Source organism: Neopsephotus bourkii, unplaced genomic scaffold (genome assembly GCF_033783945.1).
Source record: "Neopsephotus bourkii isolate Nb327-2 ecotype Australia unplaced genomic scaffold, CSIRO-AGI_Nbou_v1 NB_53, whole genome shotgun sequence".
Classification (NCBI taxonomy): Eukaryota; Metazoa; Chordata; class Aves; order Psittaciformes; family Psittacidae; genus Neopsephotus; species Neopsephotus bourkii.
Window position 1 is genome coordinate 9190842 of NW_026900570.1, and position 27450 is coordinate 9218291.

The window sequence follows — 27450 nt, forward strand, 5'->3', positions numbered from 1 at the left end:
TGTAGCAAATACTTATTGAGAATTAAAAAATGTATACCATAATTATTAACAAACTGAACTTACTGTTGCTGAGTTTGTCACCAAATCTGGGAAATAAACTCTCTAGCCAGAACAATAGGTTAGAAGTTGAGCAGAACTGAAAACCCATTGATTTTCCAGACTGCACTACAAGAGTCTAACAGTAAGGCAAAGCACGAAACCCACCTTTTTTTCCTTATATGCAGCAGCAGGTATTTGGCTAATCAGAATGGTAGCTAATGATATATTCACATCAGGCAGATAGCTTCCCCCTCCAGACCACAGCTGGAACCTTTATTTTGCAACTAGTTACTATAACAAACCTTTTAATGAGTTATAGGAAACCTGGCTTTGTCTCTGGCCATGCTGTGTATCTATGCTCTCACTCAGTACTGTGACCCAGCAAGGTTTTAGAAATTAATCCCAAAAAGTGTTGTGGGAGCTATTTTTTTGAGTCTTGAGCAAAGTTATATTCTCTATTGGTAGAAGGTTGTTTCTTTTCCTTTTCTTTCAACTTCAGTGTATGCGATCCACATAATCCATTGCTTTGTTGTGAGGTTTTTCCACTGTATATTTTTGTCACTTCAGACTGTTTCATTTTGCAACTTCAGGATTAGGCTACTTTATACATAGTAATCTAGAAACACAGAATAATGGACCTAAAATAGAGCTAGCAGCAGAATTTTTTACCAGACTTCATAATTTTGTTACTTGACTTCAGCTAAAGTCGCGTAGATGCTGGATATGCTCAGCTCAACCAACTGATGACAGTATTGTAGCTGGACCTCCAGTTATTTTCTGCAGTATCTGGGAATGAGTGGTTTGACATATGGTACCATTTGATATATGGTATTGGTCTATATTTGGTATATAGCCTCTGTCTTTTATTTCTTGCACATACAGGAACAGCTGCTTCTTGCACATCTAACTGCAGAATTCATATGTTACCGCCAGTGCTGCTTTCTGGCACTGTTCTCCAGTTGGAAGAAAAAAAAAATAATAGGTGAAGAAATGGTCTAAGAAAGACCTTATGAGAGCAGAAACCAGTGCTCTGAAAGTGAAGTGGGATGGAAGCAGGAGCTCTCCCAAGTCATGTATCAGCAGTAGCTGAATCTCATTATGTTCTTCCTCTCTACTTCAGTAGGAGATTAGAGCTAAATTAATCTAACAATCAGGGATCTGTTGTCATAGGTGTAAATATCAGCTCCTCTGGCCAGTTTTGTAATGCAAAAGAAACACTAGATTCCATTTTGATTACAGACATCAATTATGTTCTTTGACGCAACATGGTTCCCAGCAGGGTAACGGACCCATCTGGGTGATCCTCCACTGCTGGGGTGACTGACCCTTGGATCAGACGTGAAAATAAGGAAAGAAAATTTAAGTCATGAAAATTTAAGTCATTTGTTTCGAAAGCAGGAGGACCTATACCTCCTAAATACTTCATACATTTACCTTTGGTTGAAACATATCCTTAAGAAAAATCGGAGCACATATCCTCAGCCCTGAAATGATGCAGACGGTTAACTGCACAGTAGCCTAAAAGCTCGATTGGAATGTGAGGTGGTAATTTATAAGTTTTTTTACCAAATAAGCAAGTATTTTTGCTTGTTTATTCCAAGATCTAAGAAAGCAGATACTCTGTTGGGGGCATATATATTCACTTTGGAAAAATAAAGGGAGTATCAAGAAAGTTAGGGAATAAGGAAAGGTAGAGATGAAATACAGGGGAGATTCAACCAGGTTAGAAGGAATTATTCTAATGCCTTCTTTAGTATCATCAGTATAACTTGATTTCAAATTGGTGTTTGCACTTCACCTGTTCATATGCATATTTACTTTCTCTTCTGTATTTTTTAATTTCTTTACATCTTCATTTGTACTTTGCTGCCTTCTTTAATGTAACTTCTCATAAAATGAACATGTTATTCTCTTCTTAAGGTGTTAGAGCACTTACAGCCATTGCCTTCTCACCTTTACCTCTCCCTCCCCTCCTATTTAACTACAGCCCTCCTGGGTTGTAGCTCATTAAAAGTTTTTGAAATTCTCATGCATCTCTTCTGCATGTGGGATTTGAGGGGAGGAGAACTTCAGAGAGACAATAAGTGCTATCACGTAGTCTAATTGACAGATAGGCTGTGATTGTTGAAGGAGAAAGAAAATTAAGACTGACTGATTGTGTAGATGCATTTCTTTAATTTCAAGGTGGTGAGCAGCTGGTGGGTTTTTTTTTCTTTTTATATGTGTAGTCCCCATTATGCTTCTCTGTTGTTGTAGTACCAAAATATAAGAAATATATGTGTGTAAAATGTCTATGTAGGTGCAGAATTATAGATCTAGAAGAAAGACCACATCACTTTTCCAACGTAGGATCTCCTGGGTATGTCATTCCTGAAAGATGTTTATTTCATCTTCCTTTTTTTCCAGTTCACAATGACATACACACTACAACTTCGCTTAGCAAACTTTTTTGCTACGTTTCATTAGAAAGTTCCCCTGCCCACAGTATCTAGTCTCAGTTATTCTGGCTTCAGTTTAAATACTTAGTACTTAATGTTAGAGATCAAAAACATTGTTCTTTTCCTCCTTATCTATCAGGAGACTGCTGTTATGTCCCCACTCTGTCTTTTTCTTTTCCCCAGCAGCTTGACATTGCTGACTTGTAGGTGTCTGTTATCCAGTAGAACATCTGGATCCATTCCAGAAAAAGCAACGTATAGATTTTCCTGCTACTTTTAATTTTGTACTTAATTATTCCAACTATGTAAATTACATTCCAGTTGCTGTTATTGAAGTTAATTTTATTTTTGAAGTCTACTCTATTTTTTAAGAACATTTGAAATGTTAATCCTTTCCTCCAGAGTTTTCTGCAGATTCAGTAGCAAAACCCTGGGTAAATTCAGAGAGAGATCCTTGTAGAAAATGTCTTGATACATCCATCTATCATGACAAGGAATTACTGAAAGCTACTCTCTAAATACTCAGTAGGAAGTGCCTGGTTCAACCTGTTGCACCCATCCTGTAGCTGTTTTCCTTAGCCTGGGATGTAGTGTTTCTGCTCTGTTCACATGGCCATTTACTGTGTTGTAGAAGGAAATCTGACTGACTTGACCATATGTTTTTGATAAATCTATGTTGCTACTTCTTGTCCCATTATCTTCTCTGTGCTTACTAGTAGTTTGTTTCAAAGGGATTGAAGTTAAACTGATGAGTAATTTTCCTTCTTCTCTGAGGGATGTTTGACTCTTTCTATCTTTCCAGTATTTCAGCTGCCCTTAAGTTCTCCTGGTTACAGAAAAAGGTCTGAAACAACTCAGACAATTGTGTGTGTTGGATGAAATTCAAATAGCTTAACTAGCTTAACTAGTTTCTTGGTACTTCTTTTGCTGTTAGATTGGAGATCTTTGTGTTATTGGTGGCAGTTATCAATTGTGCTGGCCACCTGCTTGCAATCAGCAAAGACAGATGCAAAGAAAAAAGACCATTAAGCCTTAGGTCTCTTCAGCATCATCTGTCAATATCATTCCCTCACTACTGAGCAGGGGAGCAACCTTTTCTTTGCTCTTCCTTTTACTGCTAATGCAATTACGCAATGATTTATTGTTGTCTTTAAAGCTCCCTGCTACTTTTCTTTCAGATTGTGCCTTTCTTATTTTCTCCCCATATGCTTGTGCTTATCCATAGCAAACTGACCACATTTTGTATGTGTTTCTTCATGTGTCTTGAGATCAGAAGACAGTTGTATTTCAGCCAGCTGGGCATACATGTATGTACACAGGAGATAAGGCAGAAATATTAATATTTTTCTTTTAATGATCGGGAAAAGGCTGGTCTCCATCCTTTCAATTTAAATATATATATATTTACATAGCAGTATTACCTTTTTGTTTTGTTTTGTTTTGGTTTTTTTTTTTAATAATATGCCAAAGTTTTGCATGAAATGAGGGAAGAAATGAGGAAGAGGAGTCGTCCTTTTTTGTAAGCTACTGCTGTTGCTGCCCATGATTATCCAATGCCCACAGTGATTCTTTAGAATGATTTTCCCAGGAAAGCAGATGGCTTTTCTGAAAGGTAGTTATAACTGTGATAACGGACCAGGTCTAATCATGATAAGAAAAGCTGAGTGTCATATGCTGGTTCAGAGGGAAATCACAATAATGCCTATAATCAAGGTACCCTCATTAGAAGAGTAGTTGTCAGAAAAATTCTGCTTGGATCCAGAGAAAGGTCAAAATAAAATGCAGGAGAGGGCAAACTCCCATATTGACTTGATTGCCAAAAATTAGAAAAAGGGCCATTAAAGCCCTGAAGGCAGTCAAGGAGAGGGGGAGGAGGAACAGCAAGACCTGGCTTAGTTGTTGGCGCACTGTGCCTGCAAGGTATTTTTCACTAGCAGAGGAGGAGGGGACAAGTTTGTCAAGGTTTGGCTATTGGCCAGCACACTTTCTGACCTCTTTTATAAGAAACAATATCTGGCAAAAATTGGACTAAATGTGTTCACCCCGCCTGGCTAACTTAAACAAGCTGGCTGGCTTTATAAACGTGTCGTTGTTTTTGTCTGTTTTCAATCCATCATCCCAGCGCATACCAGTCTGATGGCAGAAGAACTGAGAACTGGCAGTGGTGAATGGCTTGTCATTTAGCTTCTGTCCTTACACAATGCTGTTTCTATCCTTAATAAACATTGTCAGCCATCTCACATATGTGGAACTACAAGCATTCAATACTGATTTTGTAAATGAGTGAGCCTCCATGGAAAAGATGAGGTTGTGGATTATCATTTGGCCAACAGTTGAATCCTGGCATCAGCAGCAGGATTAATTGAATTGACCAAGCAATTGTACACCAGAAGCAGCAGCCAGCTTTGTTTCAGCTCTTAGGGGAGGACATTGCTGCCATTGCAATGGCAAATATAATCTACAAGCCATGAATATCCTTTCCATGCTGTGTTCATCAATTAAGATAAGTAGGTGACTTTTTTCAAGGATTTAAATCACGAATATGAAAAAATCCCACAAAGGAGACTGAAGCTCCCAAGGGATTTTGAGTATGTTTACAATTTCACTCCTAGTACCACATGAAATTAGGGTTGTTTCTCTTCTTTGCCAACTTTGCTTATTCACTTTTACTCGCAGCAGCTCTACCAGCACCAAAGATTTAAATTTTCTGCTGCTGGGAAAAGTTAAAGTTTAGCTCAAACAGAACTGCTGTGTAGACATTTAGCTCAGGGTGGGGTTGAGCTTTCAGGATTCACATAAGAATTACATGGCTTATTGCCCTTTTTGGTCAAGGGAGGGGGACTCAACACAGTTGGAAGAGCCTGGAGAAAGGTTTAGCTTCACCTTGAAATGGCCATCTTACAAATGTTAATTGAATTGCTCTCTAAACCCTGTGGGCAGCTGCCTGATGTGACTGAATCTTGACCAGTTCTGGGAGTCCAAAACATATGTTGACACCTACATTTATATGTCTAAAATGGTAGTTGCCTTCATCTGAAAGCTGAATCTCACAGCATTTTGAACAAGGGAATGAGGTGGCTGCTGTTTGCTGGGGACAGCAGCACATAAATATTTCCATTACTTTTGTGGCCATCTCATGTGCATAGGAATTGCTATAGGATGGGTATGTCTATCATTACTGGATTAGTTTGCAATGAAAAGCTCTTATAACAATTACAGGAAGTTCTGCAGCTAACAATATTGTCATTTGAAGCAGTTATTAGCTTTTGAATTGAATGGCACATGAATACATGAGGATAGTTTATACTGAACATTATAATTTGAGTTTCAAAAGCATGACAGTACATTGTTGACATTTTCAGTATTAACACTTCAGCAAAAAGGGTTTAGAAACTTCTTGGGATAGCTTTTGTATTTTCAAAAGTTCAGTTTCATTTAAACAGTGCAAAATTGTTTAGACGTTTTTACAGAATTCTGTGAAGATTAAAAGAGCTATGTGAATGCTAAGCATTGTTATTGTTAAACCCGCACAAAATCTGTAGGGAGGCCATAAATCCTCAAAATTAGCTAATCTGAAATTTCAGACATATGCATTTTTATTGTGCCATGTCATGAAGAAATATAATTCAGTCAAGACAGCTTAATACACATATCCCTGTTGTGAAACCAAAACACTATGGTCAAACGCTTCTACAGACTTCAATAGTGGAATCACTGCTGATTGTGGCTGAAGTACAGAGCAAATTCCATGTTCTTGTCTGTGCTGTTTATACAATCATGTTAATCTTTCCCACAGTAGTCTGCACTGGCATTTCCCATATGTATACTTAGTGCAATATATGCTCACAAATAGTTTGAGCCATATCATGCATATACACACATGCACAAGGAGGAGGGTCAACACAAAAAATAACATCACATTAAGTTTAGGTTCTCATATGAAAATATATTCAGAGTTAAAAACTAATATAATTGCAAAAGGGATAATGCAATATTCAGCTGATTGATAGCTATCATTACTTTCAAGTATATGTCCATGCATTTTTCCCTGATCATTTGGTTCCTTTGGGTTTGGAGACATAATTTTAAATGCAGTGTGTCTTGGAGACAGCAAAAACAAAGCTGTATTTTAATCAATATTGATAAATATTTTAAGTAGTCATAATGCCTATACATTTGTATTGTGAAAGTGATAGGACTTGAACAGTGGTTTAAAAAAGCACAGAAAAATAATTAAAAGAAAAATATCAGAACATTTTTAGTGTCAGATAGAAGTTTTTCTTTAGGGTTATTCTTTGTTAAATGTTACTACAAATGGTTACTGGGTACTTTGGTTATAATTAACATGAGGATTTATAATGTGTTTAGATTATATTTTTTACTATTACATCTGTGTATTAACACACTGTATTAGCAATTGCAGAAAATATACCAAAATTTTTCTTGATGGATCTGAACATAATTACTTGCATAACACTTCAACAATCAGTTCTTTCCCACTTGAACAGTAATAGGCAGCCCTCTTTGAACCATGCACAGAAAAATCTTACTGTTCTTGCTGCAAATGTTGCTGCATCCAAACATATTAAATAGCTGAAAGTAGATAAATGAGAAAAATTGGTAAGCATGAAATGGGGGACACTTCTCTCTACATCTGTGGAAAGCGATGTGATGGTCAGAAGTTAGATAAATTCACTAGCATCTCTCATAGCTGTCAATGTAACACTAAGACCAATATCACCAATTACCACGAGGTAATTCAGTTTTATAAGGACTTCAGATGTTAATGTTTTCTTCTGATTTAGTCTGTGCCACATTATTGCTATACCATCAGATTTTATATTCTGAAATTTTGGTTATCTGAAATACATGGATTTCTTTTTTTTCCTCAGTGTCAGTCAGTGTTCCATTATCTGATGATACATTGTCTGTTGAAATTAAAATTTAATCTACCAATGTCTAGGAAATTTCTGATATCCTTTGCTTCTCCCATTCAGAGGACAATTATCAATAGGAAAATGCAATCCTCCACCTGTAATTAATACATGTGTCTTGGTTTTGGCTGGGATAGAGTCAGTTTTCTTCCTAGTAGCTAGTACAGTGCTGTATTTTGAATTTAGTGTGAGAATAATGTTGATAACACACTGTGTCTTTCATTGATGCTAAGTAATGTGTATATTAAGTCATGCCCTGCTGGCAAGAAGGCTGGAGGAGGAGCACAAGAAGCTGTGAAGGGACACAACCAGGACAGCTAACCCCAAGTGACCCAAGATATATTCCATACAATATGGCATCATACTTAGCATATAAACATGGGAGAGTTGGCCAGGAAGGGCTGATTGCTGCCTCGGGATGGGCTGAGTATCAGTCAGTGGATAGTGAGCGACTGTGCTGTGCATCACTTGTTTTTGTCTTGACTTCTATTTCTCTTTCTCTTTTTGTTATCTCCCTTTTCATTACAATTAGTTTTAGTACTAGTATACTTTATTTCAATTATTAAACTGTTCCATGGGGTTTACCTTTTTCTGATTCTGCTCCCCAACCCACTACAGGTGGGGGGAGTGAGTAGTCAGTTACATGGCAGTTAGTTACCAGCTGAGGTTAAACCATGACAACAGAGCTACAAATGGGAAGTGAAACCTGCAGAGGAATTGACAACCACAGGTCATTTTCAGGCCTGTTTTTCCTTCTGCATAGATACATTCCAAGTGACATTTCTGAATTGCAGCTTTGGAATATAGGACAATGTAAAAGTTATATTTTTATTTTTAAAATAGGCATGCAGAAACACAGTTTAATATTGAAATGGGGTTTGGATTTAAACTTGAGTCTTTCTTCACTGTAAATTAAACAAAAGAAGTTCCAGTTTGGTGTGCTGAAATTGGTGAAGAACATGCTGTAAGCTGAACAGTGTTGCAGTTTTCATTTCCATTTTTCTCTATTGAAATAAAAAGCAACCAGTAAATAAAATATTTTTTTACTTGCAAAATTGTAAAATTAAAAATTTATGTTTAAGTTAAACTTTCTCAGATTTCTTCTGTTTGCCTTTTTGTGTGTGTGTATGTGTCTATTTTTCTTTCCACTGTGACTGAGTATGAGTGGTGCACAAGTCAGTGGTAGCAGACATAAAAAGAGGAATTATGCTCAGGTATAACTTAGAGCATGTGAATGAATCACTGAACCATCAGTGTAGATTGTACTGACTGTTGAAGGGAACTCGGCCAGCAGTCGTCTCCCAGATCAGTATCCTTGGTCAATACTTGCAAGATCTGGGAGAGAAAAAGGACTGCCTATCACTTCTCCTATTCGTTTCTTTTGTTACGATGATCTTTGTTAGTATAGAAAGAACAATTTGCTTGGGACCCAGTCTGATGAAGACATTTAAATTTAGATGTTCATATGGCAGCTAAGGGCTGGATTCACATGCTTGAACACAGATGCCTTTTGTCATTTTAGTCATTAGAGCCTCTAAGATGTCATCATGGGCCTGGCAGATGTGACAAGGACCTACAGGGGTCTTTCTTGCCCAGCAGCTGGAGGTCCAGCAGGTTTACCTGGGGATGTCAAGGGTCCATAGCTGCTTATGTCTGAGCAGCTGAATCAAGACTGGGTGTCCAAGCTCCCAAGGAAGACCTAAACAGCATCAAAAGCACCTACAGAGTGACTCATCTCATGCTAGGACACACCAAATAACATGGCAGCTGTGTGATTCTGGAATCTGCTGACTTACAGCTCCCTAGACTGTAAAGGGCACCTGCACATGTAGCTGGCATGGCCACCCCTGCTGCAGGCACCTAAATTCTGATGGCTTTATCTACAGGCTGAATCCCACCATTTGTGTATCCTGTTTTCTTTTTGCAAAGATTAATCTTGAATGGGACTAAGTTTAAAATTTCTGAAAATGTGAAAGTTACAGTAAGGCTTTTCTATTTTCAAAAGAGACAAGGCTTAGAGTAGTCTGCTCTTGTTCAAAATTGGTGAGCAAGCTCTTTGGAAATGTCATGTAACAGAGGTACACAGAGCTGTAGTCTGAATGGATGGATGCTGTCACACTGTGTAGCCATGGCTGTATTAGATGAAAAAAGAGCACATTTTACTAATGGAAGGGAGGAGACATCTGGGTGCTTCATTTTGCAATGATGACAGAGCATTAAATTGGTCTGGGGAGACAATGTTGAGGGGGTTGGAGTTTTTTTCTGTTCACTGTGCATGTGTGTGTGATACATCAAATTTTCTAAAATGACAAGAAACTTTGAAGCCCAGATTAAATTTTAGTAATAGCTTTGCGTGCTTTTGAAAATACAACCAGCACTTAATTTGTGTTTGTCAGGTTCCTAAATGTCATCTGGTTTTATTTGTTGCTTTCTATTATACAACTAAAGAAGCGTACCTAGACACAAAACCCCTGCATCACCTTTCATTTGTAACATTAACAAAAGGCACATGTTGTTACTTTATGAGAAGAAACTGCCTACTTTGGGGAGATGCCAGATTGTTTGTTTACATTTTAAACAACACATGCATGTTTTAAGTGATTCACACAAGAATCTACTTCTGCTCTTTGCTGCATCTATGCATATATAAAGGTACATGTGTCCCCCCCAATCCTTATGAAGTTTTTCAGTTCCAAAAGAAGTATGATTTCTGTACTAGTGGCCCAAGAAAGTACATTACAATTCCTATCTAAATACAGGCATTAATTCTGATAGGTTTTGAGGGAGTACGAGGCAATATGAATGGTGTTTAGCCATTGTCAGACAGGTCAGATAATAGCACAGGCATACTAAGATGCATGAAACAGCAGGTAAACTCTGTTTACCAACACCTATGGCTAGTCATTATTTAACTTAATGAAACAAAAGTGGATAATCAGACTTCGTCCTTAAAGACCAGTGTTGCTTCAATCCAGGCTTCCATAGCTAACACAAACCTGAGACTCCATGACAAACTGAAACTGGAAACACTTCAGTGGTTTTTATTAAGATGGGATACCAAAAGTGTCTGCTAACTGCTGTTTTCAAACTATTGGGGGGGGACACACATTAGTTTCAGCCTGCTTTTAATTTTTCAGAATTCAAGCAAAAACCCGAGAATTTCGAGAGAGACAAGCTCGTGAACGTGACTATGCAGAGATACAGGATTTTAACCGGACATTTGGCTGTGATGTGGACCCAATGTACGCTGGGATTGCTTCCTATGACTCTTCTTCAAACAGTGGCACAATAATGCTGAACGCCCGACCACAGAGCCCAAGGGAAGGGGAGACAGTGGAAGCCTTGTATGCCCAAGTAAAGAAACCACGGAATTCAAAGTCTTCACCTGTAGACAGGTAGGCACCAGACATCAATCAATATGCTCTTTCAAAATCTACCCTTGTAATGCTTTTGTCATGGGAAATGACTGTACATCAATTGGAAAGTCAGAACTGCTTTTTTATTAATGGGTTTTTAAAAGTCTTTATGTAGAAAAGTGTTGAACTCACACAAATCAAACTCTAATAGAATGGGACACAAAAGTTATTTTCTGCAGAGCAACTGCTTTTCTTCTCATTCTTCAGGAATTTTGGAGTCACTGTTTGCTACCATTCAAATTAAATCCCAATTGTAACGTCATCTGGTTTATTTATTAGAGCTCTAACTGATCTGGTTGTGGAATACAGCACTGCCAACCTGTTCACAGCAGTTACAAAATCTCTGGAAAGTTCTTGATATAGCAAAAGTGGGTGAAAACAACTGGATTCTAGTCCTGCTGTAGTCCTGAACTTCAGTCTAACAGGTTGAGTATTTTGATTAAATATAGACTGAGTAAACTCCAAGCTTGACTCGTTAATTACTTTCTTTTCTCAGGCTTTAGCTTGTAAGTTATGCTCTTCATGTGGCTACACTTTCTGAACTGTGTCATGCTTGTTTTTATGCTGAAATTGGGCAAAATTATGGTTTCTGTTGATGGAATTTTGAGTTCATTTGAAAACCTTTAGCTAAAACAGGCATATAAACTAACATAAAGTAGAAATAACCAAAGGCAAAATTCACAGTTTTTTTGTAATTTAACAATGAAAATACATCTGTTTTCTTGGCTTACATCTAAGAACTTGTAGTTCTGCATTTTCTCAGCTTTACAAAAGCTAACATTAAAATCCTAGTGCAGGAGGTATCGTTAACTCATACAGAGGTTATTAATGTAACTCATAGTAAAACCATTCATTGTTTTGTTTTACACCCCATTCTTTCCATGAGAAAAATACTGGACTTCCAGTTAAACCAGCAAAGCAGTGTCTTTGGTTGCAGTGTTTAAGATCTCTATAGCTCTACAGGAGGACTAGCATTCATCTCATATACTCTGTTCTAGGCACTAATGGAGTCATTTGTATTTGGTCTTAAGAAAAGTTGTTGTTGTGCAGAGTTCAGTTCTCTAAAACTCTTTTTAATTGAGGACCAAGAGTAGTGTATTTAACCCTCCACTAGATCAGTTTTGAAAAGTCTGTTTGCATAATGTGGGTAAAAATATACCTTCTAACATGACGAAGAAATCTCAGTTGCATTGTGGAATGCATAAATTTTCACTAAAATTCAGTAGCACACCTGCCTTTTTATTTTCTCAATCACACTGTTCTCTTGTTCTGCAGTATGTAAAAGGTCCAGTTTCCATATTGAATAAAAATAACTTATATTTTGTGGATAACTACATTATTTCAGTGAAGGAAGCAAAATAATTTTAAAAGACAACAGCTTCATCTGTGCCCTTAAAATTTTCTGTTCCTTAGCCTTATATTGACTGGTGCTGGTATGCCCTGGTGCCTGACATCTAAGCACTTTCGTGCCTTTGGAAATCAAGGTAGCTTGGTTGGATATGATTGCCACGTGGTGACTTTCACGGCTGGTTTTGTTAGACCAAAGGCAGTGTTTCATGCTGGAGTTGAATGGCACCAGTGTCACATCAACAAAAAAAAAAGTTCTTTGATGCAAACCTGGCACGGTGAAATATAAGACCTGCATGACCTAGCTAACTCTGTGTGATTGCTGATAAAAGAGCCAGGAGAGAGTGAGTCGAACTGAAGATAATGGAGTACTGGGGGAATCTGATGTTAATCACTTGGGCAGGACTGAAGAGCAGTGTGGTAGTTTTGCACTTTCAGGCTGCTCCTGAAGCATAGAAGGGTCCGTCTCTCACAGCTGGATCACACTGCTCTCTGTGAGCAGAGAGAGAAGATGCAAGTCAGGGACTAAAACAGGCAAGAAAAGCTCTCCCCCCCCCCCCTCCCCCCCCAGTCCCGTGATAAAAGGGAGATGCATTCAGCAAGAAATATCTGGAAAGAAATAGGCAGTTTAACATGGAGAAAGATTGTTAATTGCTGTAAATGTGAAGTACCTGTTCAAGGATCTGATGTGTAGGGTTTTCTTCCTGTCTCCTCACACCTTTATATAAATAGCCAAACTGTGGAGCTGGTGAATCCAGTGGCAGGAGAGCTTTTGGTAAACATTGCAGCTGCTTGCACAATTTCAGGCTCAAATTTAACTCTCCAGAAGTCAGGCCAACAGCTGACAGTGCATGTCATAGAATCATAGAATGGTTTGGGTTGGAAGGGACCTTAATGATCATCTAGTTGGGCACAGAAGAGATGATATAACAGCTGTGAGGGAGCAGTTTTCAGTCTTCCTTGAGGTGTGTGAAGTACATCTGTGAGCTTGAACATATGTAATGGTCAGCAGGAGAGCCTGGATCGCCACTAAGCCATCTTCCCAAGGCTGCCCTGTGTTTTACAGGCTTTATCTCAGATGTATGAAGAAAGTATCATCTGAGCATCATTTTTAAAACTAGTTGTGGCCTGAGGTGCTTGTTAACTGTGTTGTCTCCCCAGCTATAGGATACCTGGCTCCTCGCCCTTTATGCACTGCAACTTGTCTCTTGCTGTCCAACAGTTGGTTGCAGTTCTGCATCCTTAAAATGTTGTTTACATTAATGTTCACCTGTGGTAAGCATTATTTTGAGTGTGTTTTTCCCCTTTGCCCTGCCATCCTTTCCTCTCCTCTGGATGTTTCAGAGGTTACCTAAATAGAAACAGTCGCTTCCAGCCTTTGTGGATGGGAAGGGAAATCACAGCGCGCTACCCTTGTGCTGAACTGCCAGGAGCTGGTAACAGCCAGGCTGTCTCAAATCTTTAGCACGTTCATATTAAAAGCAGCATTGTTTATATGGGAAATGTTATTTCTATTAAAGTTTGGTGCTTAGTGCCAAACAAAATTTGACATTTAAGTATGTCCAAAAGGTTATTTAAAAGTCTCTTACAAAGAAGCCTATAACAAAATGTCCCATAATAGTTTGCATACCATTGCTGAACACTTATGACAATTTTTTCCTTAACTTGCAAGAGAATTACTGCGCCTGTGTGTGAGGCCTTGTCAGGGTTTGTTTTTCTTTAATATTCCTTCAACTTCTCCCTTACTTTTATCAACACAGGCCACCATCTGATGTAAGTTTAACTGTGTCATGGCATATGAATGATAACAAAGAGGAGGACAAGTATGTAAACTGTTCATCAAAATAATGGACAATTTTATTTAATTTTTGCAAATTTAGGGATATTATGAAGATAACTATTATAGTGCTTCAACAAATGATGGTATTGTTGTCAGGCAGAAATCCCCCACGTATTTTATAACCTAACTTGAAACCAGTGTTAAAAACAGGCTTGTTTCTTCATTCTGCTTCTTGGATGTATTTTATGTTTGCATGTATTCCAAGCACTGCAGTTGTAGACAAATAGTACAAAACAGTAAGGAAAACATAGTCCATTTCTCTGTATTAGAAACTGGATTGTATAACGACAGAGTAAACAAGAAAGAGATGTTACCTTACATTTTGGAAAATCGCACATCTGTATGTGTATGAGTTACATTCCTTTATCCACTTTATCAACGACTGTCAAAACCCTCACACTTCTAAATAGCAAATTTTACTCAAAAATACCCTTACAGGAAATGAATCTGTTTTAGAAATTTTTTAGTGCAGATTTATGTTGTATCAGAGTTAAATCTTCAATGGATATTGGTGTGGTTTGGAGGGGGTGTTGGTTTGGCTTGGTTTTCTGTGATAGTGTCTGTTAAATATGTAGGTGAAATACGGGAGGATCTTTATTTTGGGCTTCCTACATAGTCTATGCATGTGAGTAGCTCCTGTGAATCTGGAAAACCTAGTAAGTCTCTCCAGTAGCACACACACACAGAGAAAGTTTGTTTTTTGTTCTTGATCCTGGAGAATTAAAGCAGATTCCCTTTTTTAACAGAGGAGGAGTTTCTTGCTCAGAAGAAATGAAGCTCCAGCAATAAATACGGATGATTAGTATTGCTGCATGTACGTCATCTGCCCTTGCAGTGTTAGCTCCATCCTATGTATTGATAGCTTACAGAGACAGGCTGCTAAGAAGTTTTTCACTTCTTATGCTAGGCATCAATGGAGGGAAATCAAGTTGGAATGTATAATCTATGTTTATTTTACAGTTCAGGAAAGAAGTGTCTGTTTTCTTCTGAATAAAGCTTTTAGCTTAGCTGAAAAATGTCTCTAGTATGTTTTCCGTCATACAGGAGAGATGCTGCACAACTGATCAATAGTGTTTTTCATATGGATGACAATGATGCTATACAACAGGGTTTTATAGCAATCACCTGACATCCATAGCTAAGCAGCATGTAGAAAGACAACTCCTAATGGACGTTTACTGGCTGTCACTCTGCAATCATTTCCCACCAAGAGTGCATTGTCCTGAAATATAATTGAAATAAAATAGGCACTGTGCTGCTGTAAAACTAAATAGCTTGAAAATAGTAGGTTAGACTCCTCCAGCTTGCTGAAGACATTTTAATGGAAACATAAATACCATAATCATATGCTTTTTGCATGCATTTTGCCATTAAAAAGAAAAAATGTTCATTTTAGAAGGGAGACCTTTATGAACTGGTTTCTTTTCTATCAGAAGTGAAATCAAGTTATGTCAAAGGAATATTTGGGAACTGAAAATAACCCCACAAGCTTTAACTGTCATTTGTTGGGTGTAAAGAGGCAAGGTACTGTTTTTAAGGCTGGACCACATACTTTGCTGCTGCTCTTCCAAAAAAAAAGGGGGAGAACATTTTATTAAGATGTTAACTTCTATTCACTCAGTAGTATCTTTGTGCCTAAATTGGCACAGTAGTAATGAATCCCAGAAGCTAGAAAGAAACACTCCAATATAATATAGATATATGTAAAAAATTAAATAAGCAGATCCTGTCTTTCTAGTGTGTGTAAAATAATTCTCAGCAATAGTAGAATGGGTCATGAAAGCTATAAAATAATATATTGCCATGCCTGGATAAATATTTCTTAAAAGAACAAGGCGCTTGTGCAGCTATATTAAACTTCTTTATTAGTAGTGTCAGTCACAAGAGGGTTCTTAAATCTGTCTCATAGGAATCTGAGCTTACTTCCAGGTCCACCAGAGATGGAGATAGGAATTATTACTGAGGGTGTTAAGCTTTCCCTTTCACAAAGGGAACGGCCATTGCACTGAAAACCATCTAACTAATGTTAAAACCTGCAGAGCTGTGCAGAAGGCTAACAGCCTAGACTAAGAGTATGAATAAGCTCTTCCCTCCTACCTCTGTTTACTTCACTGATACGGAATTGTTTCCCTATGCTTGGATCCCTCGTCCTTCACTGTTTATCACCCTCTGCTGTCAGATCCCTAAAGATGACATGCTATACCAGGGGAAGCTACCATTCTTATGGATAAATAATGCTGTAAATACTCCATTAGGTTGCAAGCATTTCAGAGCAGGGACCTGTTTGTTTTCCATGCTTCCTAAATAATCAGTAACATTTCAGAAATCAATAGTAATTTGGTTTAAATTATTATCTTCCAATGAGCATCACCATTTTGTGGCATAACAGAGGTTCATTCCTGTGAGAATTTGGCTTCTGGAAGTACTTTCCTGTCCTAGAGAATGGCACATATGCCATTATGAGACAATCAGACAGACTTTCAAAGGCAAGCCGCTGGAGAGCAGTGGGGTAATGAACTATTTGCAGTTCTCTAACATGTAAAACTGAAAATAATACTTGGAAGTATGGTATTTTTCCTCCTCTGTCTGTGATAACCTGGAGGAGGATTAGTCAGGGCCTCCGTGAGACTCTTCATGGGGTTTAATTTTCCTTTAGCTCTAACACATTGGTTTTTTTTGTTTCTCTACCATTCATCCTATAAGCCAGTAATCCTTGCCCCCAGGACTGCCTAAAAATTAGCTTTGTCCCTCATAGACCCATATATTTAGAACCCAATAGATGCTATTAGCATTGGCATTTTATTATCTTAGGTTGGTTGTTTTCTTTTGTTCTTCCATCTTGATAGAATATAAGACAATTTTTAATATAAATTCATGAGGATTTATGTAGGCTCCCTATTGTGAAAGTATGCAATTGCACTCTCCTGTTTGGGTTGCCACTTTGGTGGAATAAATAGAAGACTTTCAGTTAACTCTATTCAGGTTTTTCATTTTAATTACTTGAAAGTCCTGCTTTCTTTCTGAATAGATACCAAGCACTGATACTGTTGTGAGAACCATGTCTTTTTTCATTTACCACAGCCTCAGTCTCACTTAAACCCTGGTGGTTTTGCTTCCTCTCTCTTCCAGTCAGCTTGCTGTGTAATCTGAAGTCTGACAGCTATTTGTTTGTTTTTACAAAAGCAACCAGATTTAGTACCTCTACAAATGGTTGCAGTGGGAAAATGCATAGAAAGATAAGAGAGAGATGAACTTCCCGCTTTGGGTTACAAAGCAAGGGGGTGAAGTGAGGCCTGCCTAGATCTGTCCTTAGTGCCCCTGTTCTGCGTAACTCCCAACAAAGTTTCCTTTGCTGGAAATTAGAAGTATCTGTTTAGGTGTGTGATCTTTAAGTGCAGCTACTGCTTATGATGAAAGGCTATACTTACAAAGAGCGGATCAAAATCTGTAAGGGTATAATATGTATTAGGATTTAAAATACATTGTAACTGAGTTGTGTAGAATATTTTTAATTTCTATATTAGTGCAATTTGCACACACATCTAGGTCATCTGGGCATTTTGTTGCTTGGAGAAAAAAGAGAACGACCTTTACTTTTTTTTTTCAGATGGTAGAAGGCAACAAAAAGGAGATTTAACTTATAAATCCAAGTATGAAACAAAGCATGATATAAAAACTAGAAAAAGCAATGTCTCAGACATAGAATGGTTATTGTGTGGTTTGCGATTGCAGTCCAAAAAACCAGCTGTGTGTGTAACATGCACATCTTTATTTCCCACTAATGCCATCAACACAATTTCAAATTCTTCATCCTGAGAAAATTATGGGGAATATTTGTATACACAAAGCTGAAAAAGCAAAGGCTCTCCCATTCATTAAATAAAATGCTTTGATCTTACCAGTGTAAACTGTTAAAATCTGTTCTTTGCTAGTCTGCTAACCAAAATTTGGATTGTGAACTGATGTTATGCAGCACTTGAATACCATAATTTAATCAGTTTAATTTTTTGTTGCTGTTGAATGTGGCTTTTTCTAAATAGAATATTAAATTTATGATTCCTCTTTCTTTTATGTCCCTCCAGTCAACCCATCTGTTCCTCTTTGGTGAAGGATTCAGGCTTCTCCTCTCCAAGCATTTAAAGAGCAGGGGGTTTTTCATTTTAGAGGTTTCTTACAGAAGAGGGGTGCACAGGCCTTGGAGGGAGTGCTGTGTGTTCATTGAATCTTGTGTCTCTGCTTGCTAAAACTATATATATATTTTGAAGTTAGATTTTGAAGTTAATGTAGATTTAATGGTTGAAAAGTAAAATTATTATTTTTTTTAATTTATTTATGTCCCTCTAATGTTGGAGGATTTGAAGGGATTCTTGTTCTGTTCATTTTTTATGAATGAAATCTCCATCACAGAGGGGACAAAATATATTTAACTGCATTCTTCATCCTTATGGCCAGTCTTGTTTGTTTATATGACTTAAAAAGCATCCTGCTTACAGTTGAAGTAGTTTGTTACTGATGCAAGTGGTGGAGTCTAATTGTGGGAAGGAATCCTCTGCAGTAAATTTTAGGAAGGAAAATAACACCACTACATGTATGTTGGGGGGTAGTGGTTAATTCCTTTTAGCATCTTGTAAACTCATTGAATGAGTGCTTATGAAACATACCACATCAGCAACCCTGGAAATTGAGAAATTGCCAGAAGATCTCATTTCAGTTTGTTCTTGGTTGGGAAGTTGAAAACCAATGCTTTTCTATTCATCACTCACAAAACTGCATATTACTGCAAGCTTGTACTTCATAGCATATTGTTAAGGAATTGGTTTATAAGGTGTTTGAAATCTTATTCCTTAAGGCTCAAAGAAATGATGTGAGACATTGAAAGGTTTCTTGCATGAGCAATTTTATATGATTATGTACTCCTGAAAAATGTTGTTCTTGCATCAAACTTATTTACTTAATGTGATTTTATTTTATTTTTTTTTATTCCTTATAAACTAGTGAAATTTAAATAGCTTTTCAATCTGATGCATTCATAGAAGTCTTTCTTATGTGATGGATATATTGAAATGTTATTGCAGGAAATAGATCACATATTTGTAACGGAGAGGTAATTTAATCTGCCTGGAGTTTAGGTGGTGATATAAGAATTTATGAAAGAAAAAAACAAAGGAGCAGATTTTTCTTCATTTTAATTTTTGTGCATAGTTTGCAACAATAATGTATGATACACCTGAGTTGCATTGGATTCTGTAATGAAATGTTTTCTGTGTGCAACAATTCAGTCTCAATTACAGCCTTCCCTCATTCCTGGGTTTCCCTTTAATGGAAGCACAGTATAAACTGGGATGAAAAGAGAATTCAGAATTTCTACTACCAACATTTTAAAAAGTAATTAGAGTCTGTACAACTGCAATGTCCCTCAGACTTCATTTCCACTCATCTTTAGGAAGGAAATTTATTTGCAGAAAATTGCAGTACATTCAGTAACAAGCCTCCTAGGTAGTAGGAGTAGTTGTCCTAAAAGTGCTCTGACCTGGCAAACAAAGGAGATAGACAGAAAATAGTAGCATTGGTTTTTATTTCCTGACACATAGTTCATGGCTCATTAATAGCTGTAGTATATATTACTGGGTATTGTATGCTGCAGAGGAAACAAGCAGAAGTTATCTGACATTACTTTGTAATTGTGTTAGTAGATAAAGTGTTTAAAGAAAATAAAAAAAAATAGAAAAATAAAAAGAAAGATAAAGTTTAGCTATGTATTATTTTGTACATAATTTTAAACTGTACTGTGTCTGCTTGCTTAAGATAAACTCTATGCATATTTGCTAAAATGTTGTCAAATTAACCCATCCGTTTATAAGGATTCCTAAATGCCCATCAAGGAATGGAAGGATGAATTGAAGCTATTTTAATTAGCAAAGCATGATTTAAAGGTTGCTAAAATCAAAAAGAGCTTATTCATTTTTCATCAATAATAATTTTCCTTAATATTTCATCAAAACCTGCTGATTTAGAGACCACCTTCTGGGCTTTGATTCATTATGACTGCAGACATAATTTAATTTTTCCCGCTTTACTTATTCTGAGATATGCTCTTTCATCTTTGAGACATTGTTGAGATGTTTCTAACATTCACAGATTGCTAATTGATCCAACTTTTTTAAAACTGTACTTAAGATAGAGGCTTCTTTTCTGTGGAAGCAATTTTAGCAATTTAGCATTTGCTTTTACTAATGACTTTTTCTCAATCTCGATCTGGTAGCGTGTAAATTCTCAAATAAACATATTGAAAATTGTGGATATGTATGGTTTTATGTGTGACAAGTGAGGCAAAAATATTAGAGAGATGATAGAGGAAAATTAAGAGTTGGTACAGTCAGTAAGATTGCACAGTCACTAAGTTAGGCCTTTGTAGTTCATCTAAAACTAACTTGGAATTAAAACAGTGCTGTAAGTAATGTTTTTTTATCTAAATCTTTGGAGGATCATGAAGAAAAGCAATTATGGGAATTTATGCAAACGCATTTTGTGAAAGGATATACAATTAAAAGAAATTGCTCTGTTCACTTTAGTGGGGCTGTTCATCTAATTTTTGTCTACACTATCATACTCTGGTAATTTCTAGTCCCAAAATACATTTGTGTTACTGTTTTGAGATTCATAACCTGTTTCTTCTTGGAAGGTCTCCCTGTAAAGTAATATCCAGGAAACTTTCCATTCAGGTACTGTGCTAAAACAACTAATGTTTGGCTACTCAGCACCAGCAGAAGCTAGTGGATTGAAGCAGTCCATGTGTTTTGGACCGTACCCTGATCCTTTTCTGTGGGTGGCTGGAAAACTGTTACAATCTTTATTTTCGTTTGCGCATCTTTCACTCATGAAAAGCATGTCACACTCAGTGGATGCAACTGATGTCTGTTCTGTGCATGCACACTGATTTAGGGCAGAGCCATCCTTTTCTTTCCTTGTTTGCAGCCATTTTCTTTAATCCAGTCTAATTAAAATGTCAAAAATATCCTCAAAGTCTTGCTTAGGTGGTCAGAGCTAAGTTGTTGTTTGTCCTCTTAAGCCACATTGAGCAGTTCACACTGACTGAATTTCATTAGCTTTCATCAGTTACAATATTCTGATGTAGTTCAAATTACTGCAGCTTAAAATGTCAGGATTTAACAGGAAAATAGGTAGAACCAAGATAGCCTTCAGTGTCAGGAATAATCTTGCTTTATTGGAGCTCATGCTTATGTTTTTTAATATTCTTTTTCAGACTCAGATACCTCCATCATTTATGTAGCATGTCATGTGTGACTGTGTGCCCATATTAAGTAGATCACATTCACCTGTGCAGAATGAGATGCAGATACATGAATGTATTTATCTATGCTAGAATTTTATGTGTGCATGTTTATGTTTGTCTATATGTACTCATAGAAAAACCCCCAAAATCTTCTCTAAAAATTTCTCCACTCTAGAGGAAGTGACTTCCAGACCTCATCTAATCCAACCCCTGCTCAGAGCAGTTTTGATCAGGTCAGGTTGCTTAGGGCTGCAATTATATCCTGAATATCTCTGAGGATAGAGATTTCACCCAGCTCTGTCGGTGCCTGTTCCAGTATTTGACCAGCTTCATGCTATCTAAAAAAAAACCCCAGCAACCAAAAACCCAAAAGCTTCTCTTATCAGAATTTCCTGTGCTCCAGTTTGTGTTCATTTTCTCTCACCCTGTTAATGTGCAGCTCTGAGAAGAGTCTGGTGTTGGGGGGGGAGGTGAGGAAGAAAAATTTTCAGTCTTCAGGCATCAAAAGACATTTTTCAAATATTGATTACCTTAGAAAATAATATATCATTGTTATCATTGAACTTTTCCTAGAAAGATTGCCAATGTGGCTTTTTTCTTAAATCACCTGTTGTATTTCCATCTTTCAGAGTTATACTTAGGTACATGTCTTGTTTCTCAGAAATTATTTTTAATACATATGTTGTCTCTTTTGCCACTACACTATGCAAAACTCGAAGAAAAAAAAAAAAGAACGAAGTCTAACTCTTCATTCCTCTTAAAGCGTAAGAAACTGCCTTTTCTCCTTTATTTCACAGGTTTTCTATTGTGCATACAACATTCAGCTCCACCAAAAATGATGCATCTGAAAGTACCTTTAAAAAAGGACTCAGACGTGTGCATGCTGTTGTATTGCATATGATTGTTATACATATTTAGTTCTTGCTTTTCAATTGGTCTTATTTTGCTGGTGGAGAATTGTTTTGTTCTCCTGCATGGGCAGGATTGCTGTCATGTGGGACCTGCTGCTCTGACAGCTTCTCTTCTGCTAAAGGATTTTCAGTATTTCTCTTTTAACACTGAGGTTCTGCAGCTCATCTGCACTATTTCCTGGACAAAAAGAGATCATAACTCCCAGGGGAACTGTACCGTGTTGGAATTGTGACACAAAGGCTTCCGAGCATTTCTCAAAGTCCTGCTCACCTACATTTATTCATGAGCTAAAATCTGCAGATGGTGAGTGCTGTAGCATTGCAGGAACAGAGCCTCAGGAGACACGAGTGCCTCCTGCAAAGCTGAAGGGCTGCACTAGAGGAGAGGAAGGGGGAAATGAAGCATTTCTTCTGTGTAGATCAGGAGCACTGCAGGATGGTGATAACGGGAGGAAGCTGCCTGCTGAGCTTGCAGTGACAAAAGGGAGACAGCCTCAAAAAAAAAAAAGTAAAAAAACCCAACAACCTAAACAACCACCCTCCTCGTAAGCACAGATGGAGCATAGGATGGTCTATATAGGGTTGTCTTTCATCTATATAGTGTGTTTGCAAGGACCCTAAAGAACTTCATAACCTTTAAGGGGAGCTTGTAGTCAATATAATGACCATTTCACTCCATGGCTGATCCCCTCAGCCCCTCCTGCACTGTGCAGTGAAAAGCTGCTGCTGTTTAATTGAGTATAAATAGGGGCTGGGGAGTGGAGACAAGCCGGGAGAGTCTGGGAGGAGAATTTATGTGAAAAAGGTAATTACCTGATCTGGAACGTGGACAGGGCACCAAGGTTAACACCTGTACGCTTGTGAGAAGTGCCTGGTGATATTCCTCCATTTTCTACAGAGTTATAGAAAAGGCTTTGTTAGTCACTTGGTCTCACTCCCTCTCTACACAGAATTGATTCCTGCTGAGGTTTGTTCCATCACTTGTGTAGTGCACATTCAGTCACTTTGAAATGGGGTTTGTCCACCAGCTTTATGCGGACAGATAGCCTACTCTTTTTCTCTTATAGCTCTTGTTTGGGAAGGCAGTTGCCTGGTATTTAACCTTAATTTTTATTTTATTACCTCCATGTTTTCTTAAATGAACTAGGGTCTAGGGCAGAAAGACATAATAAAGTGGCTGAAAGCTGTAGTACCTATCTGAGGGTGCCCCTTGAGATGCTAAGGGAAGAGGAAAAAATTATTTTGTGCGTGTTCCTCAGTCACAATACAGGGTAAATTAGCAGCTGCTGATACGGTGTTTAGACTGCTGAAAAGACAAAAGATAGCTCAGATTCTACCACATCAAACCATAGAAGAGACAAACCTTTACCACCTGTCTTTCCCTCTATGAAGACAAATGCAATGTCTTTCCTTTTGTGAGCGTAGTTTAATCACATTTTTCATATTGCACCTTCAGTTCATTACTCCATCTTCTGTCGACTTATGTTCTCTGTGCAGAGCACAGTAGTACGATCTGAAGCAACTCAACAGTCGCATACTCCAGCATTCTGCCTGAGCTACTCAAACCTGCTCTTCATTGAGGATATGGAGAGCAGAGCTGTATGCTGCCTCCCATCATATAAGAACTCTGAAAAGTATTTTTCAATTTATTTCTCAGTAAGATATTTATCTCATCTTAAACTCCCCATACTTTCATCTGAAGGTGGCTAGCACTTGAATACCTATCTCTCTAGTAGGAGGAGAAATAAATTCTGCTTTGCACTTGAACTTGCCTTTGATTGGTGTTTTTCATTTGGAAGAAACCTTCAGTGTTTCACAAGGTTGTGCACCATCTGTCCTAATTTTACGTTATGCCTCTCTTATCTGAACGGCTCTTCAGAGGAGGTATGCAGGACATTGTGTCTATTTGATGATGAGACTGAATGAGTGCATGTAGGGGGAAAACTTTCTCTCCTACAGGTTGAACTACATTTCAGTAGCTGTGGCTTCAATATTTGTATTCTTTACAGATGGGCACTGGAAAGGACTTCTGCACATTCAGCAGTTGCTTACACAGTCTCCACACATTTAAGCTAGGTGGTGTAAGATCTGATTTTTATTTTTTTATTGCTATTTTTACGGTTGATGGCATAGTGATCATTAATATTTCACTGACATTTATTATAAAAGAGAATTATATTGTAATATTAGAGTGAGATGTTGAAACTTGCATGTGATTTTAAGCCACTGTGTACCCATACTGAAAAATTGTGCTAGCATACAGGAAAGAAAAGCTGCTAAGACAAGTTTAAAATTGTATAAGCAGAGGAAGACAATTTTATACAGTAAATAAATAAGATATTTGGAAGAATGACATGAGGGAAGTGGTAGATATGAGAGGAATATGTCAAAATCAGAGGAAATGAAAGTTAGAAGCATCAGACTGAGAACTAAGACTGATAATGAGGTGGTGTGTCCAAGGCAAAAAGAGATCCCAGATGGGGACTTGGAGATGGCAAGGAGTGGGGATGAAGATAGCTAAAAGTTAGGGGGAAAAGAAAGGTAATTACTGACATAGATTAAGGACTGCTGAAATGTAAACTCCATGGCGATGATATAATTCACACACAGTTCACCAGAATACAACCAGTTAAATTCTGTTGTAATACTTTTTTCCTCCAGGATTCACCTGAGTTTAGGCAAAGACATCTAAGCTCATTCATTCCCTCCCTGTAACTTCAGCAGTGCTGCAGATACAAAAATGAAGCCTTGACTGTTGCATTCTGTCATCTAAATTCAGCTGCTCTTCCCTTTGGTATCACATCATAACAATTTAAAGAGACATGAAACAGCAGGAGCCGCAATGTAGGTGTTTGGGTTCTCTCTGCTTGGTCACATTACTACCCTGCTGTAACTGCAAGGGTGTTGCATACTTGATTAAAAAAATTAATGACGAGAAACAAAGGGATGAACAAAGCGAACAAAAGAAAAAAGCGAGGAGAGCGTGGAAGAAGTTTATTGCATGCAAGTCATCCAATTATCCCTCAGAGCCCAAATCCATTGTCTAATTGCCTAAATTGATCCTTCAGGATGGAATGGATTAAACGAAATAGCAGGGCTGGTGGAAAGCAACCTATGGGAGGCATTTTGTGAATAGGCTTTCATGAACAACAGAGTAGAGTTCCTATTTGCTTCTGTTTGTCTGGGCCTTCTGTTATCAAAAGAGTAGCAAAGAATGAAAAATTTGAGGGCTTTTGATTAGAAAATAGTTCCTTTGGCTCAGAGTTGAGGGACCGGGGGGGTGCTGGAAAACCTACCCTGGTGCTTTTATGCTATGCTAGTTTGTATGGTGTATCTCTCTCTGGGATCATAAAATCTCACTTTACACTCTATTAAGTTCATTTGGAAAACTGAGGGAAAAGAAAAACTTCTTTAAAATATCTGACTGCAAAATCAGTAGATGCTAGAGAATGTCAGGATTGAGCTGGCATTAAAATGTGAGCAAGCTGCAGCCCACATCGTTGTCTCATAGCAATCGTGTGTGCCAAACTCACACCAGAGGAAAGAAGACTGTCAGGCTTAATATGTCTTAAAGGCCTTCTGTTTAATACTTTTCTTTGCATATGCACCAGATAAGGAAGAGTCCTGTCTAATAGTCTAGTATCTCATTCTGTCATGAAAATATCTCCTGCAATTATCCGCTTCTAGACAACATTAGTCCTCACCCCCAATGCTGGGGGAAGAGATATTAGAAAGGGGAAGAAAACAAGACACACAAAACTTTTTTCTTTTTTTTTTTTTTTAATCTCCTATAAAAGGGTGGAAAGCAGAGGCAATCAACCTTCTTCCAGTCTTGTTTCCTGTTGGCCAAAACCTTCACTTTTGCGCAGTACATTGCCCTGTGAAAGGGGACTTTCAGAACATAAACAAATCCTCAGAGATGCTATCTTACTTTTATTTATATAATGCCATAGAGTATGGTGCAGCACCTTATAGAGTTTGTAATAAGATCAGGTCGTCTCCCATAAAAATCTTGCAGTTGTTATGTGAAATGTTAAAATGTAAGACAGCATTAGAAGGAAAAGACTCATCAGAAATGTTAGGTGTTTTGTTTGGATGTCCTCAGGTGACATTCAGCTAAGAAATTAATTTCCTGAGAGAAACCTGCAGCAGAATTGAAACATTATTTGAATTGGAAAGAGATTAGCAGCAAAAAGAGAAAAAAAAACCCAAAGCCTTCTAAGCAGTCCTAAACTTTACTTATACCTGCTTACACCTTCCCTACTTATACCTCAAATTTTAGTTAAGAATGGTAATTTTTAAAATTTCCACTCAGTTATTTCAGGAAAACCTTACTCCAGATGTGTTCTATGGTGAACACTGAAATGATTCGTGCAGTCGTACAGTTCTGACTGAATAATTGATACATTTTGACAGGCTGAATGTACGATGGATTACTTTTGCTTCTCAATATATATATGATTATTAACCAAACTAGGTCTTACATGTGCTCATTAAGGGGAGAAAATGCCCCAAAGAGAATATTATTTGATGGTTCAATGAACTGAACTTTGATACTGCACTTAGGCTGTTGATAGCATTAAGATAGTCATGATGGTTTATGGATCTAGCTGTCAAATTCAAATTAGAAAATTTCACTGAGTTAGAGAAGACTTGGTGAAATGTAGAGAATTTAAAGAAATGCCATTGATATGTTTAGATCCAAAATTCCTCTTTATGAATTCTTCTCTTAGCTCCTGGAGGATGAATGGATATCTCCAAAATACTCTGATTTAATGTGGTTCTAGCAGACCTAAATCTGTCATGATATGTCCTAGACAAAGCTACAGCAGTTCCATAAAAAATAATTCAAAGCTTTAAAAAGGAGCTTATTCATGCCTAAATTAGAATGCCAAGCTATCTATATAGTCAGAGGAGAGAACTAGTATCCTCAGGAGGGCAATTCAGAGCATCTGAGTGAGATAGCTTTAGGCAGAGTTGTAAATGTTCCCTATCTATACATATTAATCCTGCCCTGAGGTCAAAGTTACCAAGTTGATACAAACTCATTAAGTCTGAAGTCAACCAAGCTTTCTGTGCATGGTGCAAATGGAGGTCCATTCTCGAAGGCTTGGCCATGCATAGCTCTCCAGGGATTGTCAGTTTTGCTCTTAAGAGGTTGTATATCCCTGATGTCATAGTGAATGAGCATCAGTTTGCATCTAGCTTTACAATATTAGAATGAAATATAG

At 37.6% G+C, this 27450-nt stretch overlaps 1 protein-coding gene across 14 annotated transcripts in view; it reads left to right on the forward strand.

Annotated features, from left to right (window-relative positions):
• Positions 1-27450, forward strand: part of PARD3 (par-3 family cell polarity regulator) — a 451495-nt gene that overhangs the window by 339798 nt on the left and 84247 nt on the right. For 12 of the 14 annotated variants that reach the window (XM_061349937.1, XM_061349977.1, XM_061349946.1 and 9 more), the window contains one exon: positions 10549-10806. The exons of 1 other annotated variant lie outside the window; for it this stretch is intronic. In XM_061349937.1, the coding sequence (XP_061205921.1) occupies positions 10549-10806 (258 nt within the window). Of the gene's footprint in view, positions 1-10548; positions 10811-27450 lie in introns of those variants that run through there. One more of the 14 variants, XM_061350048.1, reaches the window with a different exon arrangement.